The sequence below is a fragment of the Anabrus simplex genome, chromosome 3 (assembly GCF_040414725.1).
Source record: "Anabrus simplex isolate iqAnaSimp1 chromosome 3, ASM4041472v1, whole genome shotgun sequence".
NCBI lineage: Eukaryota > Metazoa > Arthropoda > Insecta > Orthoptera > Tettigoniidae > Anabrus > Anabrus simplex.
Genome location: NC_090267.1, coordinates 398,209,294 through 398,225,365, shown reverse-complemented (window position 1 = coordinate 398,225,365; position 16,072 = coordinate 398,209,294). Strand labels below are relative to the sequence as shown.

The 16,072-nt window shown below is 39.6% G+C and overlaps 1 protein-coding gene across 2 annotated transcripts in view; it reads left to right on the top strand.

The window, feature by feature from the left end:
• The window catches only part of LOC136867368 (solute carrier family 35 member F2), a 234,006-nt gene that overhangs the window by 61,329 nt on the left and 156,605 nt on the right, over window positions 1–16,072 (top strand). For both annotated transcript variants that reach the window (XR_010859672.2, XM_067144546.2), the window contains exon 3: window positions 5,154–5,347. Coding sequence is in view for 1 of the 2 variants with exons in the window: in XM_067144546.2 (XP_067000647.2) it covers window positions 5,154–5,347 (194 nt within the window). In the remaining variant the exon portion in view is untranslated. The remainder of the gene's footprint in view (window positions 1–5,153; window positions 5,348–16,072) is intronic.

Below are 16,072 nucleotides of genomic sequence, written 5' to 3'. Positions count from 1 at the left end.
GAATTATAGCGTTATTTAATTATAGTGCTATGAAAAAATGAAATGGCGTACGACTTTTAGTGCCGGGATATCCCAGAACGGGTTCGGCTCGCCAGGTGCAGGTCTTTCTATTTGATGCCCGTAGGCGACCTGCACGTCATGACGAGGATGAAATGATGATGAAGACAACACGTACACCCAGCCCCCGTGCCATTGGAATTAACCAATTAAGGTTAAAATCCCCGACCCAGCCGGGAATCGAACCCAGGACCCTCTGAACTGAAGGCCAGTACGCTGACCGTTCAGCCAACGAGTTGGACATTATAGTGTTATGACAAAGTGAGTCTGAAAAGGTGGAAAGTATTCAGAATTAATTTGAAGAAAAAGAAGAGGAGATAAGATGTGTGTGATGAATAAAAGTTACTTTACAAATTAAAAAGTCTTATATAATCGTCCCTTTCGATTTTGTATTCAGTTTTGTATTGAATCCTCCTTTAACTTCGCCACATGAAAGAAGCCATAATAAATAAATAAAATGAAATAAATAAATGAGCTGTATGAAACAGAATGAAGTTGTGTGATAGGACACAGAAGCACGTCTGATCGTATTGCATTAAATGAGAGAACTGACAGTGAATACTGGGAACTTAACTTGCAGAATAATAATTATCTTCTTCCTGCAATATTTCTGCATGTGTTACACAATCTGCGCGAGTGGAAGTTGTAATTCTTACCTCATTCATGAATCTGGCAACACGTGCTCTCTAGCACTTAGACTGAAGAGGGGTGACAGTGTGGTGCCAATATCTCAAAAAAGCGGTTAGTTTTAGGGTCTTAACATGGTTTTCAGTCTCATAGGGACTTAACCGAGATTTGTTCCTTGCATCCTAAGACTTAAAATGAGCTTAGTCTCATCCTTGTATGACAGGTTTGATTTTTGCATATATTAACCTATGCTATTGGGCAAAGGGCTTAAATCTGGGACAGAAGCTGAATTTTGAAAAATTCTTCCTGTCTCCATGTCAGAAGATGAATCAATGTTCCTAAATGGTGATCAGTAAGTTGTATTTGACTTTATACAGGGTCTTTATTTATGCTTGGCAAGGACTTTCTCACTTGACATTGACCGCCAGTGACGGTTCAGTTGCCGGCTACCGCGCGTGCATATGTACGGCAGAATACGGTGCTCAAAATCATTATCATGCATTTTACTTACCATGTTTACAGTTTATGCTCAAAATCATTATCATGCATTATCATGCATTTTACTCACCATTTCTACAGTTTATGCTGAAAATGTTCCCTATGCACTGCCAAACATAATCGGCATCTCCTAATGAAGTTTTCGGTTACTCTACCAAGTTCTTCAACACTGATGGATGCAATTGCAGCTCTTATATTGTCTTTAAGTTTAGTGTGTGAGGGCTGTTCCCATAAACTACATTTTTTAACATTCGCCACAAATAAAAATCACATGCCGTTAAATCTGGGCTACGAGTAGGCCACAGATTTTTACTTATGATCCTCGTACCAAACTCGCTTCAGTATTCGTAAGGAGATAACGACCTTTACATCTATTTTTATTGTTTACTGAACCTGTTTGTTTAAATCTCTTGGTCAGTTGTTTTATTGTCTGATTGATAGGAATGAGTCTCCCTGGAAATTTTGCTCGAAACTTTTGTCTTGTCCTAGCGCACGATTTTCTGCACTTAATGTAAGTATTGTGCAGATATACACGGCCACGTAACAAATATTTAACATAAATTATAGCACTATACACAATCACAATAAAACGCTATACAATACAACATACAGTAAGCAGTAGTTTCATTGAACAACCTACTATCTCGTAGCTCAGCTCTCAGCAACTACAGGAAGTGCCGGAACCCGCACGCGCCAGCGGCCGGTAGCAGCCTATCATCGGCGGCCAAGGTCGAGCGAGAAAGTCCTTGCCAAGCATAAATAAAGACCCTTTATATACATAGATAGGAGTATCAGGAGTTTTAAATGTATTTTAAACTAATTACATATTATTATTATTAATAATAATAATAATAATAATAATAATAATAATAATAATAATAATAATAATAATAATAATAATAATAATAATAATAATAATACTTTAAGTCTTGTATTGTTTATTTCAAGAAATTGTTTCCATCGTAATAGGATCATGTAACACTGTCCTCGCATGATGTTTGAGAGAGGAGGATATGCAGTAGGTGGAGTGCAATAAGATAAAGTCAAACGTCAAAAGACATTACCATATTTATAAAGGCACTGAACACAGAATTTTAATTTAAATGTTTTTTGCTCTTGTTCATAATAATCACCCATTCTTAACCAACAGCATGTACAAAATATACATATGCAAAATAAAGTGGTTTGATAGTATCTAATGATGATCTTCCAAGAACAAGACGTTTCATTCTGTTATTAAATGAATGTTTTCTTTCCAAGTATTTTCTATTATTTCTTAATCTTGCAATAGTTTTAACTGACTGCAAAACTTTCAAGTTATAAAATACCATCATTTAGATTGTAAATATTGGATTCCTTCTTTTCTTCTGTGTTTCTTATGTGTTTGTTGTATTCTCCCACCTGCATTAAGCTTTCTTCATTTTGTCTCTCCCTATGTTTTGCTGATTATTTCCTAAGTGCTTTGATATCCAATGATGTCATGATTTATTTTTTAAGAATGGAAGGATTCTCAAATTCAGAAATGAGGTTCTGGAGAGTTGCGAAATAATAGATCTGGAAAAATGAGAGAGAACATATTTATGAAAGTCGGGATGTGTCAAGACTTGGAGTTGGTCTTTTTGTTTTCCAGTCCATTTTCTGTCGCTACATGTACCCACCGTAACCTGTTATTAATATAAATAAATAAATAATGAAGATAATGAAAGAGGAACATGAGTAGAAACACAGAGTCAACATCGAAAGAAGAAGCAACATAAAGTGGAGACGGGGACACACATGAAAACACGAAAAGACAAGGACAATCTCCCAGTCTTCAAACACTGCCATTTTCTATCTCCAAAAACCACAAAAGTGGTTAGTGGGACATAAAACTAATAACTTTATTACGTTATTCAAATAGATAAACAATTTCTTAATTAAACCCAGTTCTCCTACATCCATTTCTTCTCAGCCCTCGATTAGTTGCTATTCATCTTCATCAGGAAGGGTGGGTTTCAATACTCCCTGAGGGGCTGTCTTGACAGATATTGAAGTATGAGTTATGACATCATTAGCTTAGTTCATGTAAGCCCAGGAAGTTGTTACAAAATGTCCCATAGTGGTGATTCACTTTGGAAATTTTGAATAGGAGGTTCCTGCTGTTGAAACGTACCACAGACCTTATTGTGCATATGCTATCAGTGTTAGGAGATGAGCTAAACATTTCAAAGATGGAAATACTAGCATCCAAGATCAGCCTTGAAGAGGTCACTCTCAAATTGCCTCCACTGAAAGCAAAATACAAGGAGTTGTGTGCCACACCAAGTTACCCTTATGTTGTACCTTCTGCCATTGTGTTCTTTATCGATGCCATAGATTAATCTGACTGCTTTAGTATTCTTGAACTTGACATGTAATTCACCTCTATTTGATAGATGGCGGCGCTTGTTATGAAAGATCGGCAAAGCATTTTTTTCTTACTATTCTTTGCTTCTTTTATTCTCTGAGAGAGAGGCAAGAATGAATTGGATTGTAAAGATGGAGGCATTGGGCTATGAGATGATTTTAATAGATTTCTACTGGTATTTTAAAAAGATTCCTTATTTGCCCTATATGATTCTCCGTTCTGAATCAATGTTTATCAGGACTTCAGGCATTTATCTCTTTTGACTTTTTTGGCTTGCCATAGTTATGCTGATCTTACATGCTGAGAAATTTTTTGTTCTGTAGATTGATTTTATTTCATTTGATGCATACCTTTTATGTCTTTCATCTTCTTCTCGTCTGCTTGTTGTGTATTTATCCCTACATAGGGGCGGGAGATAAAACTGATCCATGTGGATGATGTGTTTGTGTGTGATTTTATTAGAGACATTTTATCATTTCCTTCAGTTTCTACGTCTGGCTGGAGCTTACATTCTGTCTATATGGTTTAATGCTAATGCTATGCATTTCATCTTCATCTTTTCGGACGATATGAATGTGTTACGTAGCGTGTGTGCTGAGATTTGGTTATGTTGACGACTGGGTGAGCTTTGCCTATATTTCAGCGACCCAGGTTTCTGATCTGTGCATTTGGATCAAGCTCACAAGCCTATGATTACTTTTGCATTGCTGTTACGAGTCTCGTCGTAACGTGTCTTGACAGTGTATCATTTATTCTACCTTGCTTATTTTGGTCTCTGCGTGTGTGTGTGTTGATGTCCTATGATTGCTGGATCCATGTTATTTTTTGTGTCTTACGGATGTTGCTTTATTTCCATTACTTTTTAATTTATCTTACACTTGTTCTCGGCTGTATCTGCCTGTTTATATGCCCATTTTTGGGATTTTTCTCTCAGTTCTGTTTATTTCATTAAGGACATGTTTATTTACCTTCGTAATTATGGCAACTCCCTTAATCTCTTCCTTGTTTATTCCTTTTTTGCCAGGTTTACTTTTCTGACATTTTTTTTCTTTGGGGGATACAGTCTCCTTGGAGATTGTTGCAATCTTTTAAAATAAAGGAATGAATTTATTTCTAGTCTTGTCCATTCCGATGCTAGGATAGTATTCCTTTGATGTGAAACGTTGTTTCTTTCACATATCATTAACATTTGTTCTGAGGAAATGCTTGGCATCAAATCTTAGTTATTTCTGTCAAGAAAGGAAATAACTGAATATTATTGTAATCACTTTTTGCTACGCTCCTGTGACGCATATACTAAAATTCATAAGATTGGATTTTATGATTCAGATGACTTTGGTTTCTGGAAAGAAAGATATTTTCAAGCTTACAGAACAGTAGAAAAAAATATGTACAAAGAGATGGAGATTATGTTCAAAAGTGAAGAAATGTTTGTAGATTAAGATGGTGTATGTGGTTTTTCAGGAATAAAAAAAAATGTTTCATTAAAAAATTGTTACTCATTAGTTTTTGTATGACCCTTGTATTATTATATGTTATTTCTTTCATTTAAGATTACTAATATATTGCATTTCTTTGTCACCAGGACAAAGTTTTTTACACTATTCTTTGATGTGCATGATATATACAACATGGTTGGCATGCCGATCTGGTGAAAATGGACTTGTCTCAGTATTAAGAAGAAGGGGTTGGCGTTACTTACTAATAGCCTTGGCTGATGTAGAGGCTAGCACATTGTTGATTACTGCCCATCAGTTTACTACTCTGACCAGTATTCAGGTAAGCATACTGTCACATACTCTGCTGTATAATCATCAGCACAGTTTCATATAATGATGTCAATGGTTTTATTTCCTATTGTTATGGTTTTTGAAAATGCTGAGATGCCAAAATTTTGTCCTGCAGAAGTTATTTTGTGTGCCAGTAAATCTACCAACACAAATCTGACATATTTGAGCATCTTCAAAATAATACCACTTGACTGAGCCAGAATCAAACCTACCTATTTGAACTATAAAAGTCAGCACTCTGAGTCACTCAGTCTGTTACTTTCATCTAGATAATTTCTTGTTTTAGTTGTGCTCTCATTTTTGCCAGAAAATGATGTTACTATTGTACTTCTCATTGATGGATCATTTCTTACATATTTGCAGAAAAAGTATCTTCATAATCTCTTCTGCAACTAGTTCATGGAAAAAAATTCATAGTCTTTCTCTGAGGAATATAGTGCAGGCAATATACCAGATAAAAAGACTGGTTATGCCAGGTGGAAAAAATAAACCTGACCCAAAACTTGTTAATGAACAGGAGAACTGCCCATCACAAGAAATTCTGGAAACTATGATTTCGATGCACCAATCAATTGCTGTCATATGTCTGCACAATGTGCATCTCCCACAGGCTTAGTCCTGAGTACATCACTGTGTCATTACTTGTGAGTGAGTGAAAGGACCAAACGTGTTTAGTGACCAGTTGAATGCAGCACAAAATGGTGCTCATGAATATAAAAAGCGTGTGTTCATTGTCGAGTGTTATGTAAAGCACGATTCGTGAAAAATCTGTGTGGAACTGTTTGTGCAAGAATTTAAGATTGGAAATGTTTTGACAAAACCTCCAGCAAGGTCTGCGATGCAAAACTTATTGGCAAAATGGCGCAAAATGGACTCGGTAGTGAATATAAACCATAACTATCCAAAAAGCATTCGAACGCCAGAAAACATTGCTCGAATGAAAGAGAGCCTGGAACAAAGTCCAACAAAATCTCAGTGCCGTTTATCTGTGGAAGTGGGAATTAAGAGATCATCGTATCAAAACATTATCAAAAAGGACCTGCATATGTGTTGTTGTTTGAGTCGGTATTCGGGAGATAGTAGGTTCGAACCCCACTGTCGGCAGCCCTGAAAATGGTTTTCCATAGTTTCCCATTTTCACACCAGGCAAATGCTGGGGGTGTACTTTAATTAAGACCACGGCCACTTCCTTCCCACTCCTAGCCCTTCCCTGTCCCATTGTCTTCATAAGACCTATCTGTGTCGGTGCGACGTAAAGCAACTAGCAAAAAAAAAAAAAAAACTGTTGTTTGAGTCATCAGTCCACAGGCTGGTTTGATGCAACGCTCCATGCCACCCTATCCTGTGCTAACCTTTTCATTTCTACATAACTGCTGCATCCTACATCTGCTCTAATCTGCTTGTCATATTCATAACTTGGTCTACCCCTATCATTTGTACTGCCTACTGTTCCTTCAAAAACCAACTGCACAAGTCTTGGGTGTATTAAGATGTGTCCTCTCATCACTGGCGTAGCCAAGGGGGGGGCCCACTGGGGCCGGGCCCCCCCCCAAAATGTTTCCTGAAACTAGAGCGAGGATCAGCCGTTGTTTTACGTACGATACGAACAACTTAAAACTTACGCCGAAATGACGAATTAACGTAGCGACAAAGAATATACTAGCAGGGCTCAATACGGCCATTCATAATTCTCCATATTTGTACTGCTTGAATGAAAGGAAGTCACTTAGGATTGTGATGCGCGGGGATATTTCACTGTATAGGCCTCAGTACTGGGAATGTGTTGACAAATGCCAAAAGATGAGGAAAGGGGCAATTAGCCAGGGATTACTCAGTAGGAGGCCGGAACGTGACCACCGAGATAACGGGGTCCACAGCCAGAAACAGTTGAACAACATCGTGTCAGCTTTTGCAGATCAGTTCCAGGAAACTGGGGTTGTACCGTGGTTGAAAGATGTGCTGTGTTTAAGTTGCAGCGTTCGGAAGACTGTGACAGGATTGTGATCTGCACGTTAGTTTCTCATTTTGTGCCATATAATAACTTTATTTGTCACTAAGGGCAAAATAATGTGCATCCTCGGTAAGTTATGATTTTTTTTAAAAATTCTAATAGCAAGACAGATCGCAGATGCGTACCTTAGTTCTATAGGTAGGTCCATATATTTTGTCAAATGCCCGGGGACTGATTGGAACTTCAAATGGCACCATCAAACGTGCATGTAACTATCTTGTAATTAGCGGACGTGATAACTCAGTTCCAATGGTTCTATCTTCTCATCAAGATGGCCGAGGCTTGAGTCGCAGTCGATGCATGAAACATTTTTAAAATGGGAAGTCACGTTCTATTGATACAGATTCTGCTTAAAACACTAGGTCGTGTGCCTTACCTTTCTTTAGTACTTTTGAGTAATAACCGCATCATTTATGATGGTGTATTTTGAGTATCAACCATTCTTCGGGCTTATCTTGTACCTTAAATGGTGAGTGGATGCAGTGGCGTACCCACGAAATAATATCAGTGGTCAAGTCTAGGCCAGTAGCGTGGATACAACTTTTCCGTGGAAGAGGTTGTGAAAAGATGTTTTATTTTGTATTTATAATTTGCTTTACGTCGCACCGTAGGTCTTATGGCAACGATGGGAAAGTAAAGGGTTAGGAGTGGGAAGGAAGCGGCCGTAGCCTTAATTGTATGTTGTATGTTCAGTCTTCAGCCCTAAGGCTGGTTGGATCCTCAACAGCTCCGCCATCAGCTGTCATTAAGGTGTGAAAATGGGAAACCACCGAAAACCATCTTTAGGGCTGCCGACAGTGGGGTTCGAAGCGGATGCAAGCACACAGCTGTGCGCCCTTAACTGCACGGCCAACTCGCCCGGTGGATATGAAAAGAAAGCCGGTCCTACCGAGTGCGGTGACGGATCTTCTGTAGATATTGATGGTTTTGATTGTTACCATGTAATTATATCCAACAATCGAAATCATAGCTTCTGTGCTCTAAACCGGCTGCATATTTGAAACTGTTCGTAAAATTGATAATATCGTTCTTCGTTTGTGAGGAAGTAGAATCTTCATTTAACTTTTTTGCTAAAAAAAGAAAAGAACCACTTTGGTACTACGCCCCGTGAAGGTGACTACCTGCCAGGTCGTAGATATTTCGATCACGGGAGACTCATGGCCAACTCTATTGCACCCACAAACAAGGCTGTATCTTCCCGATCCGATGCCTTTCTTAACTCTGTCAGTGGCGGGCATCGAATGCAGGATGCCTTGAGTCTAATTCTAAAATAAGGTGACCTAAAAGTAACAAGCCGACCCCGCGGTGTAGGGGTAGTTTGCCTGCCTCTTACCGGAGGCCCCGGGTTCGATTCCCGGCCAGGTCAGGGTTTTTACCTGGATCTGAGGACTGGTTCGAGGTACACTCAGCCCACGAGCTTATACTGTAATTGAGGAGCTATCTGACGGTGAGATAACGGCCCCGGTCAGAAAGCCTAGAATAACGGCGGAGAGGATTCGTCGTGCTGACCACAGGACACCTCGTAATTTGCAGGATTTCGGACTGAACAGCGGTCTCTTGGTAGGCGATGGCCCTTCGGGGCTGTTTCGCCATGGAGTTTGGTTTGGAAAAGTGTACAGAGAAGGAAGCGACACCCCTGCAAGGCTCTTTAGCTTCCAGCTAGTTCTTCCGTCCGGTCTCGTGCATTTAGGACAGTTGGAAAACGTACGCCTTAATAAATGCTCTTCATAAAACCTGTGTAAACAAACTAACTGAATCTATTTGTAACAATAATCACAAACGCCTCCTTTTCATGTGGTTCAGTTGGTTGAGTCGCTGTCCTTCTGAGTCCGAGTTCGCAGGTTCAAATCCCGACTTTGGTCGGGGGGCCCTGAAAACGGTGTTGAAATGGCAACAGCTCCATGTCGTTGGTTTCTGGCACGTTAATAAAAATTATACATACGAATATTAGCGTCATAACACTGTAACTTAATGCTACTATATTCTGCACCCCAGGCTTGCAAGGGAAACGAATTAACAATTTGCTTTACGTCGCAACGACACTGATAGGCCTTATGGTGACGGTGGGATAGGAAAGACGTAGGAGTGGGAATGAAGCGGTCGTGGCCTTAATTAACGTACAGCCCCAGCATTTGGCTGGTGTGAAAATGGGAAATCACGGGAAACCATTTTCAGGGCTGCCGACAGAAGGGTTCGAATCCACTGACTCCCGGATGCAAGCTCACAACTGCGCTGCCCTAACCGCTAGGGAAACTAATAGGACAAGGTAAACACTCCCTAGCATATGTTGTGACATATATTTTTCTTTACCAACTAACAAAATATCTATACCCATACCTCTTAAATTCTATATTTACTTATTTATTTATTAGTGCCTTTTTTACAGTGGCGAAGTTAGGGCTCGAGGCCCTCTCGTATACTTAACCACATACTAATTAAAATCTTAAATAAAATACTGAGATACGTAAAACAGTTAAAACTACATAAATTAATAGTTTTAAAAATAAATTTAAATACATGACTAACTAAATTAATATTGAAAAGTGCGGCTGCATGGCTAAATGGTTAGCGAGTTGGCCTTTAGTTACAGGGGTCCTGGATTCGATTCCCAGCAGGGTCGGGAATTTTAACCATCATTGGTTAATTTCGCTGGCATGGGGGCTGGGTGTATGTGTCGTCTTCATCATCATTACATTCTCATCCCGATGCGCAGGTCGCCTACAGGTGTCAAATAAAAATACCTGCACCTGGCGAGCCTAACATGTCCTTGGACACTCCTGACACTAAAAGCCATACGCCATTTCATTTCAATATTAAAAACTCTTAAAAATGACATCCTCAGGCACGCACACATTCACATGTCAACCATTCAGTCAGCTGTCCTCAGCAGGTAGTCTCGGCAGGTTTAATTTAATTTCTTGTGGCTATTTCTAGCCGAGTGCAGCCCTTGTAAGGCAGACCCTCCGATGAGGGTGGGCGGCATCTGCCATGTGTAGGTAACTGCGTGTTATTGTCGTGAAGGATAGTGTTATGTGGTGTGTGTGAGTTGCAGGGATGTTGGGGACAGCACAAATACCCAGCCCCCGGGCCACTGGAATTAACCAATGAAGGTTAAAATCCGCTACCCGGCCGGGAATCGAACCCAGGACCCTCTGAACCGAAGGCCAGTACGCTGACCATTCAGCCAACGAGTCGGACGTCTCGGCAGGTGACCTTAAATCTTAATAAAGAGCTAGTTTCTCTGACCTGAGCTGACAGGGAATTCCATAATGTGACGCCGATCACCACAAATAATCTATTAATTGTATTTGTGCAGTGCAGTGGAATAGAATGATAGGATCTAGAACGTGTATTTAAGTTGTGAAATGATGATAAAAAGGTGAATTTAGAAGAAATATACAGTGGCTGACTTTCAGCTAACACTCCTAACACCATCGTTAAAGTGTGTAGCTGCCGACGTTTATCAGGCTTCAGCCATGAGACAGCCTGTTAGTATGGGGTGGTATGACATCGTACCCGATGTTGTAAATAAATCTCAGGCAGGAATTCAGTGCTCGTTGAAGTTTAAGTGTTTCTCCTCTCGTCATATCAACTAATACAACGTAACAGTAATCAAGAATAGGGAGAATGAGTGTCTTTATTAGTTTTGCCTTTAGCTCAAATGGAAATATATCCCTCTGCCGTTTAAGAGGGTGAAGGACTCCAAAAGTCTTTTTTACGTATTTCTTTCATTTGACCAGAACAATCAAGTGTTTCATTCATAATTAAGCCAAGATTTTTAACCGGTTTACTGTGGGGAATAATGTTCCCATTAAGTAGGATAGGCGGGATTGCGACATTGTTAGATCAGCTCAGTAATTTTCGTGGTCCAATTATGATTGCCTAAAATTTTGTGGAGTTTAGTATAAGAGAATTTCGTTTTGCATATATACTGAGTCATCAGAGGTCATTGTTAATATCTTGTCTTGCAGTGTCGATATGTTATTTCCTGTCTCGGATGGTATGTCATTGATATAAATACAGAAAAGTAAGGGCCCTAGAATAATGCCCTGCGGGGCACCACTAAGTTTCATTTTCCATTTAGAGGCCTTGTCGTTTACTGTTACACGCTGTTGATGGTTACTCAAATAATAACTAAGCAACTTAAGCGCAGCCAGGTCGAAATTTAGCAGTTCCATTTACTTTATCATAGTCGGAATTTCTATAGTGTCAAAGGTGCTACTGAAGTCAAGAATGATAAGTTTAGTGAGCAGTCGTTTGTCTATAGCGTTTCTTCTTACCTTCAAAAGTGCTGTCGCGGTACTGTGACCCTTCTTAAATCCAGATTGCAAAGGGTCCATAGGAGCATTTTTATTTAGGTATTCCAGAACTTGCTCATATACTAAACGTTCAAGGGCTTTAGAAAGCGCAGGGAGTATGAACACATGACGAATGTCAGAGAGATTGTGGGTCTAAACTCTTAGGTACCAGTATAATATTCAATATTGTCTGTTTTCCAGACAGTAGGGAAAATTCCGTTTAGTAAACAGTAGTTCAGTATGTGCGTCAGTATAGGCTGGACAGCACCAATAATTTTATGTATAAAAGTAATAGGATTATCATCTACACGTGTGGCCTTTGATTTAATCGAGTACAAAGCCTTTTTAACCTGATTTTCTGTGACACTGTGAAATGTGAATGGTGGATTGGCTGGAGGGGAGGGCGGTGATTCGGTGCAGTTAATTGGGCTAGGTTGAATATTTATTCTACTAGAGTAATCGTTCAATTCGTCAAGTAGAATGTCAGGAGTTGTCTGGCTCTGTTCATGTTTTCCTATTCCCAGAGCTCTAAATTGGTCCCATGCGCGACTGGAATTAAAATTGTTAGCTAAATTCCGGAAATATGCACATTTTTTATTTCTGATTAACTGCTTTGTGTGATTTCTTAAGATGCGGTAAGATTCGAAGTCTGTGTCATCTAAGGGTTCTTTATAATGTCGAAATAACGAGTCACGGTGGGCCATCATTCTCTTGGTTTCAACATCTAGCCATGGAGAAGGGCGAGAAACCTTTATTCGACGTGTATGTGTGTGTTTCTTTGCCGCATTAATCGTATAAAATGTCACTTCTTTATAGCTTATCACATGACCATTATTATAATAAAATTACCATATTTATATTCTGGCTTGGGGACTTGGAGTTTGTCCCAGCATTTTCCTCTTCATATTCAGACAACATACTACACTACCAAGCACCAAAGGAACACACAGCAGTGATTACATCGCTCCATATAGGGTTGACGTCGGGAAGAGCATCCGGCCGTAAAACAGGGCCAAATTCACATGCGAGACACAGTTCGCACCCGTGACCCCACAGATGTAGGAAAAACGGAAGAAAAAGAAGAAGAAGATGATGATGATGATGATGATGATGATGATGATGATGATGATGATGATTACTATTAGCTTCCGGAATCCGCACGAATCCACCACTCTTACTTGGATCCAAGGACACTCATTTCCTTTTTAGGTATTCTATACCACCTAAACTCTGGAAGTTTGGTCACCTATCAAAATAAATGGGCCCCCCCCAAACTGAAATCCTGGCTACGCTACTGCCTCTCATTCTATCTTCTTCTTCTGGTCAAATTTAGCTAAACCAATCTCCTCTCACCAATTTGATTTAGTATCTCTTCATTCGTGATTTGATTTATCCATCTCACCTTCAGCATTCTTCTGTAACACCACATATCAAAAACTTCTATTCTCTTTCTTTCTGAGCTAGTTATCGTCCATGTTTCAGTTCCAAACAATGCCACGCTCCAGACGAAAGTCTTCAAAAACATCCTTCTAATTCCTATATCAATGTTCAAGGTGAGCAAAATTCTTTTCTTAAGAAAGGCTTTTCTTGCTTGTGCTAGTCTGCATTTTATGTCCTCCTTACTTCTCCCATCATTAGTTATTTTACTACCCTAGTAACAATATTCATCTACTTCCTTTAAGACCTCATTTCCTAATCTAATATTACCTGACTTCAATCGACTGCACTCCATTATTTTTGTTTTGGACCTACTTAATTTCATCTTGTACTCCTTACACAAGGCTCTGTCCATATCATTCAGCAATTTCTCCAGATCTTCTGCACTCTCAGATAAAATAATAATATCATCAGCAAATCTCAGGGTTTTGATTTCTTTAATCAGTCATCGATCAGTCACTACTGATCTGCATTTAGGGCAGTCGCCCAGGTAGCAGATTCGCTATCTGTTGTCTTCCTAGCCTTTTTTTAAGTGATTGCAAAGAAAAAGGAAATTTATTGAACATCTCCCTTCGTAAGTTATTCCAATCCCTAACTCCCCTTCCTATAAACAAATATTTGCCCCAATTTGTCCTCTTGAATTCCAACTTTATCTTCATATTGCGATCATTCCTACTTTTAAAGACATCCCTCAAACTTACTCGTCTACTAATGTCATTCCATGCCATCTCTCCACTGACAGCTCAGAACATACCATTTATCAAGGGTTATGAACTTCATGTTGTTGGTCCGTATTGAACTGAGATAACATATAAATTATAAACAGGAGAGAGGTTTCCACCTATTCAATACATAGTTGTATTTACAATGTTATATACATTACATGGGACTAGTTTCAACCCTACACGGGGTCATCATCAGCCATATTTAAACATGCACAATATATGACGAAATGGAAATCTCTCCTGTTTATAATTTACATACCACTTAGTCGAGTAGCTCGTCTCCTTTCTCCCAAGTCTTCCCAGCCCAAACTTTGCAACATGTTTGTAATGATACTCTTTTGTCGGAAATCACCCAGAACAAATCGAGCTGCTTTTCTTTGGATTTTTTTCCAGTTATTGAAACAATTAATCCTGGTGGGGGTCCCATACACTGGAATTACACTCTAGTTGGGGTCTTCCAGAGACCTATATGCCCTCTCCTTTACATCCTTACTGCAACCCCTAAATACCCCCATAACCATGCGCAGAGATCTGTACCCTTCATTTACAGTCCCATTTATGTGATTACCCCAATGACAATCTTTCCTTATATTAACAGCTAGGTTCTTACAGTGATTCCCATAAAGAACTTTCACCCCATCAATGGAGTAATTAAAACTGAGAGGACTTTTCCTATTTGTGAAACTCACAACCTGACTTTTAACTCAGTTTAACATCATGCTATTGCCTCTTGCCCATCTCACAACATTATCGAGGTCATTTTGCAGTTGCTCACAATCTTACTCTATACAGAAAAAGCCTTATTTCTGATTCCACTTCTTTACTCATATCATATCTATGTATAAGAAATCATAAAGGTCCAATAATACTGCCTTGATGAATTAATTATTACAGGTTCAGGTAAAGCTTCGCCTACTCTAATTCTCCGATTTCTCTTTTCTAGAAATATATCCACCCATTCAGTCACTCTTTGGACTAGTCCAATTGGGAACATGCATCATTTTCAAAAATATTTTTTTTGAAAAGTGCACCAATGAAATAGTACGTAAACGTATTACATCGTGGTATGTTGCCTTGTTTTCTACCATTAAAAAAATATTTAATAGTGGCTTTCCGCAAGGCGAGTGAAACGGCCTCTGACGTAAGCGGCGCGCTGTGACGTCACGATCCAGTACCGCATGGAGCTCTACCAGCCGTTGTGCATCAGCCGTTGCTAAAAGCCGATTGTTTATTATTCATGATCGCGAATAACTTCGAAATGACAGAAGAAACTTTCAAAACAGCACAGTCAGACAATCTACCATGTGTAGATGTCATCATTCTTGAAAAATGTGACTTTTGTGGCCGCAGAAATTCGCGGATAACAAGCAAGTTTGTAAGTGGCGTCTTTTATATACGTGCAATGTACTGTAACCCATAGTATTAGGATAACAACGAACCTGGATAGATATCACATCACTTTCAACATTTCCTTCTAGACTGATTCCCCTATTAAAGAATAACATTACATTTTCGGGCTTTCAGCATTAGTAAAGTAAGAAATCGGATTTCAGCACTAACATAAATATATAGGTAGCATTATAGTACTAGTCCGCTTCTGTGGTGTAGTGGTTAATGTGTGCCACTCCCAGAGGCCCGGTTTCGATTCCCGGCTCTGCCATGAAAGTTGAAAACAAATAGTACGAGGGCTGGAACGGGCTCTACTCAGCTTCGGGAGGTCAACTGAGTAGAACGGTTTCGAATCCCACCTCAGCCATCCTCGAAGTGGTTTTTCGTATTTTCCTACTTCTCCTCCAGGCACCTAAGGCCACGGCCGTTTCCTTCCCTCTTCCTTGTCTATCCCTTCCGATCCTCCCATCCTCCAACAAGGCCCCTGTTGAGCATAACAGGTGAGGCCGCCTGGGCGAGGTAATGGCCCTCCTCATCAGCTGCATCACCATACTCAAAGTCTCACGTTCCAGGACACTGCCCTTGAAGTGGTAGAGGTGAAATCCCTCGCTGAGTCCGAGAGAAAACCAACCCTGAAGGATAGACTGATTAAGAAAGAAAGAAAGAAGGAAAGAAAGAAAGATCATATACTATAGGGCTATAATCTATCATTCCAAAAAAATATATATTTATGGTTGGGACAATTGGCCTACCCACTTCCGGGGCCCATGAAAGATAATTAAATATCTTTGTGGAGGGAAAAAATTAAACATGATAAAGATAAATATGACTTCATCTAGTTTTCACAAGTCGGG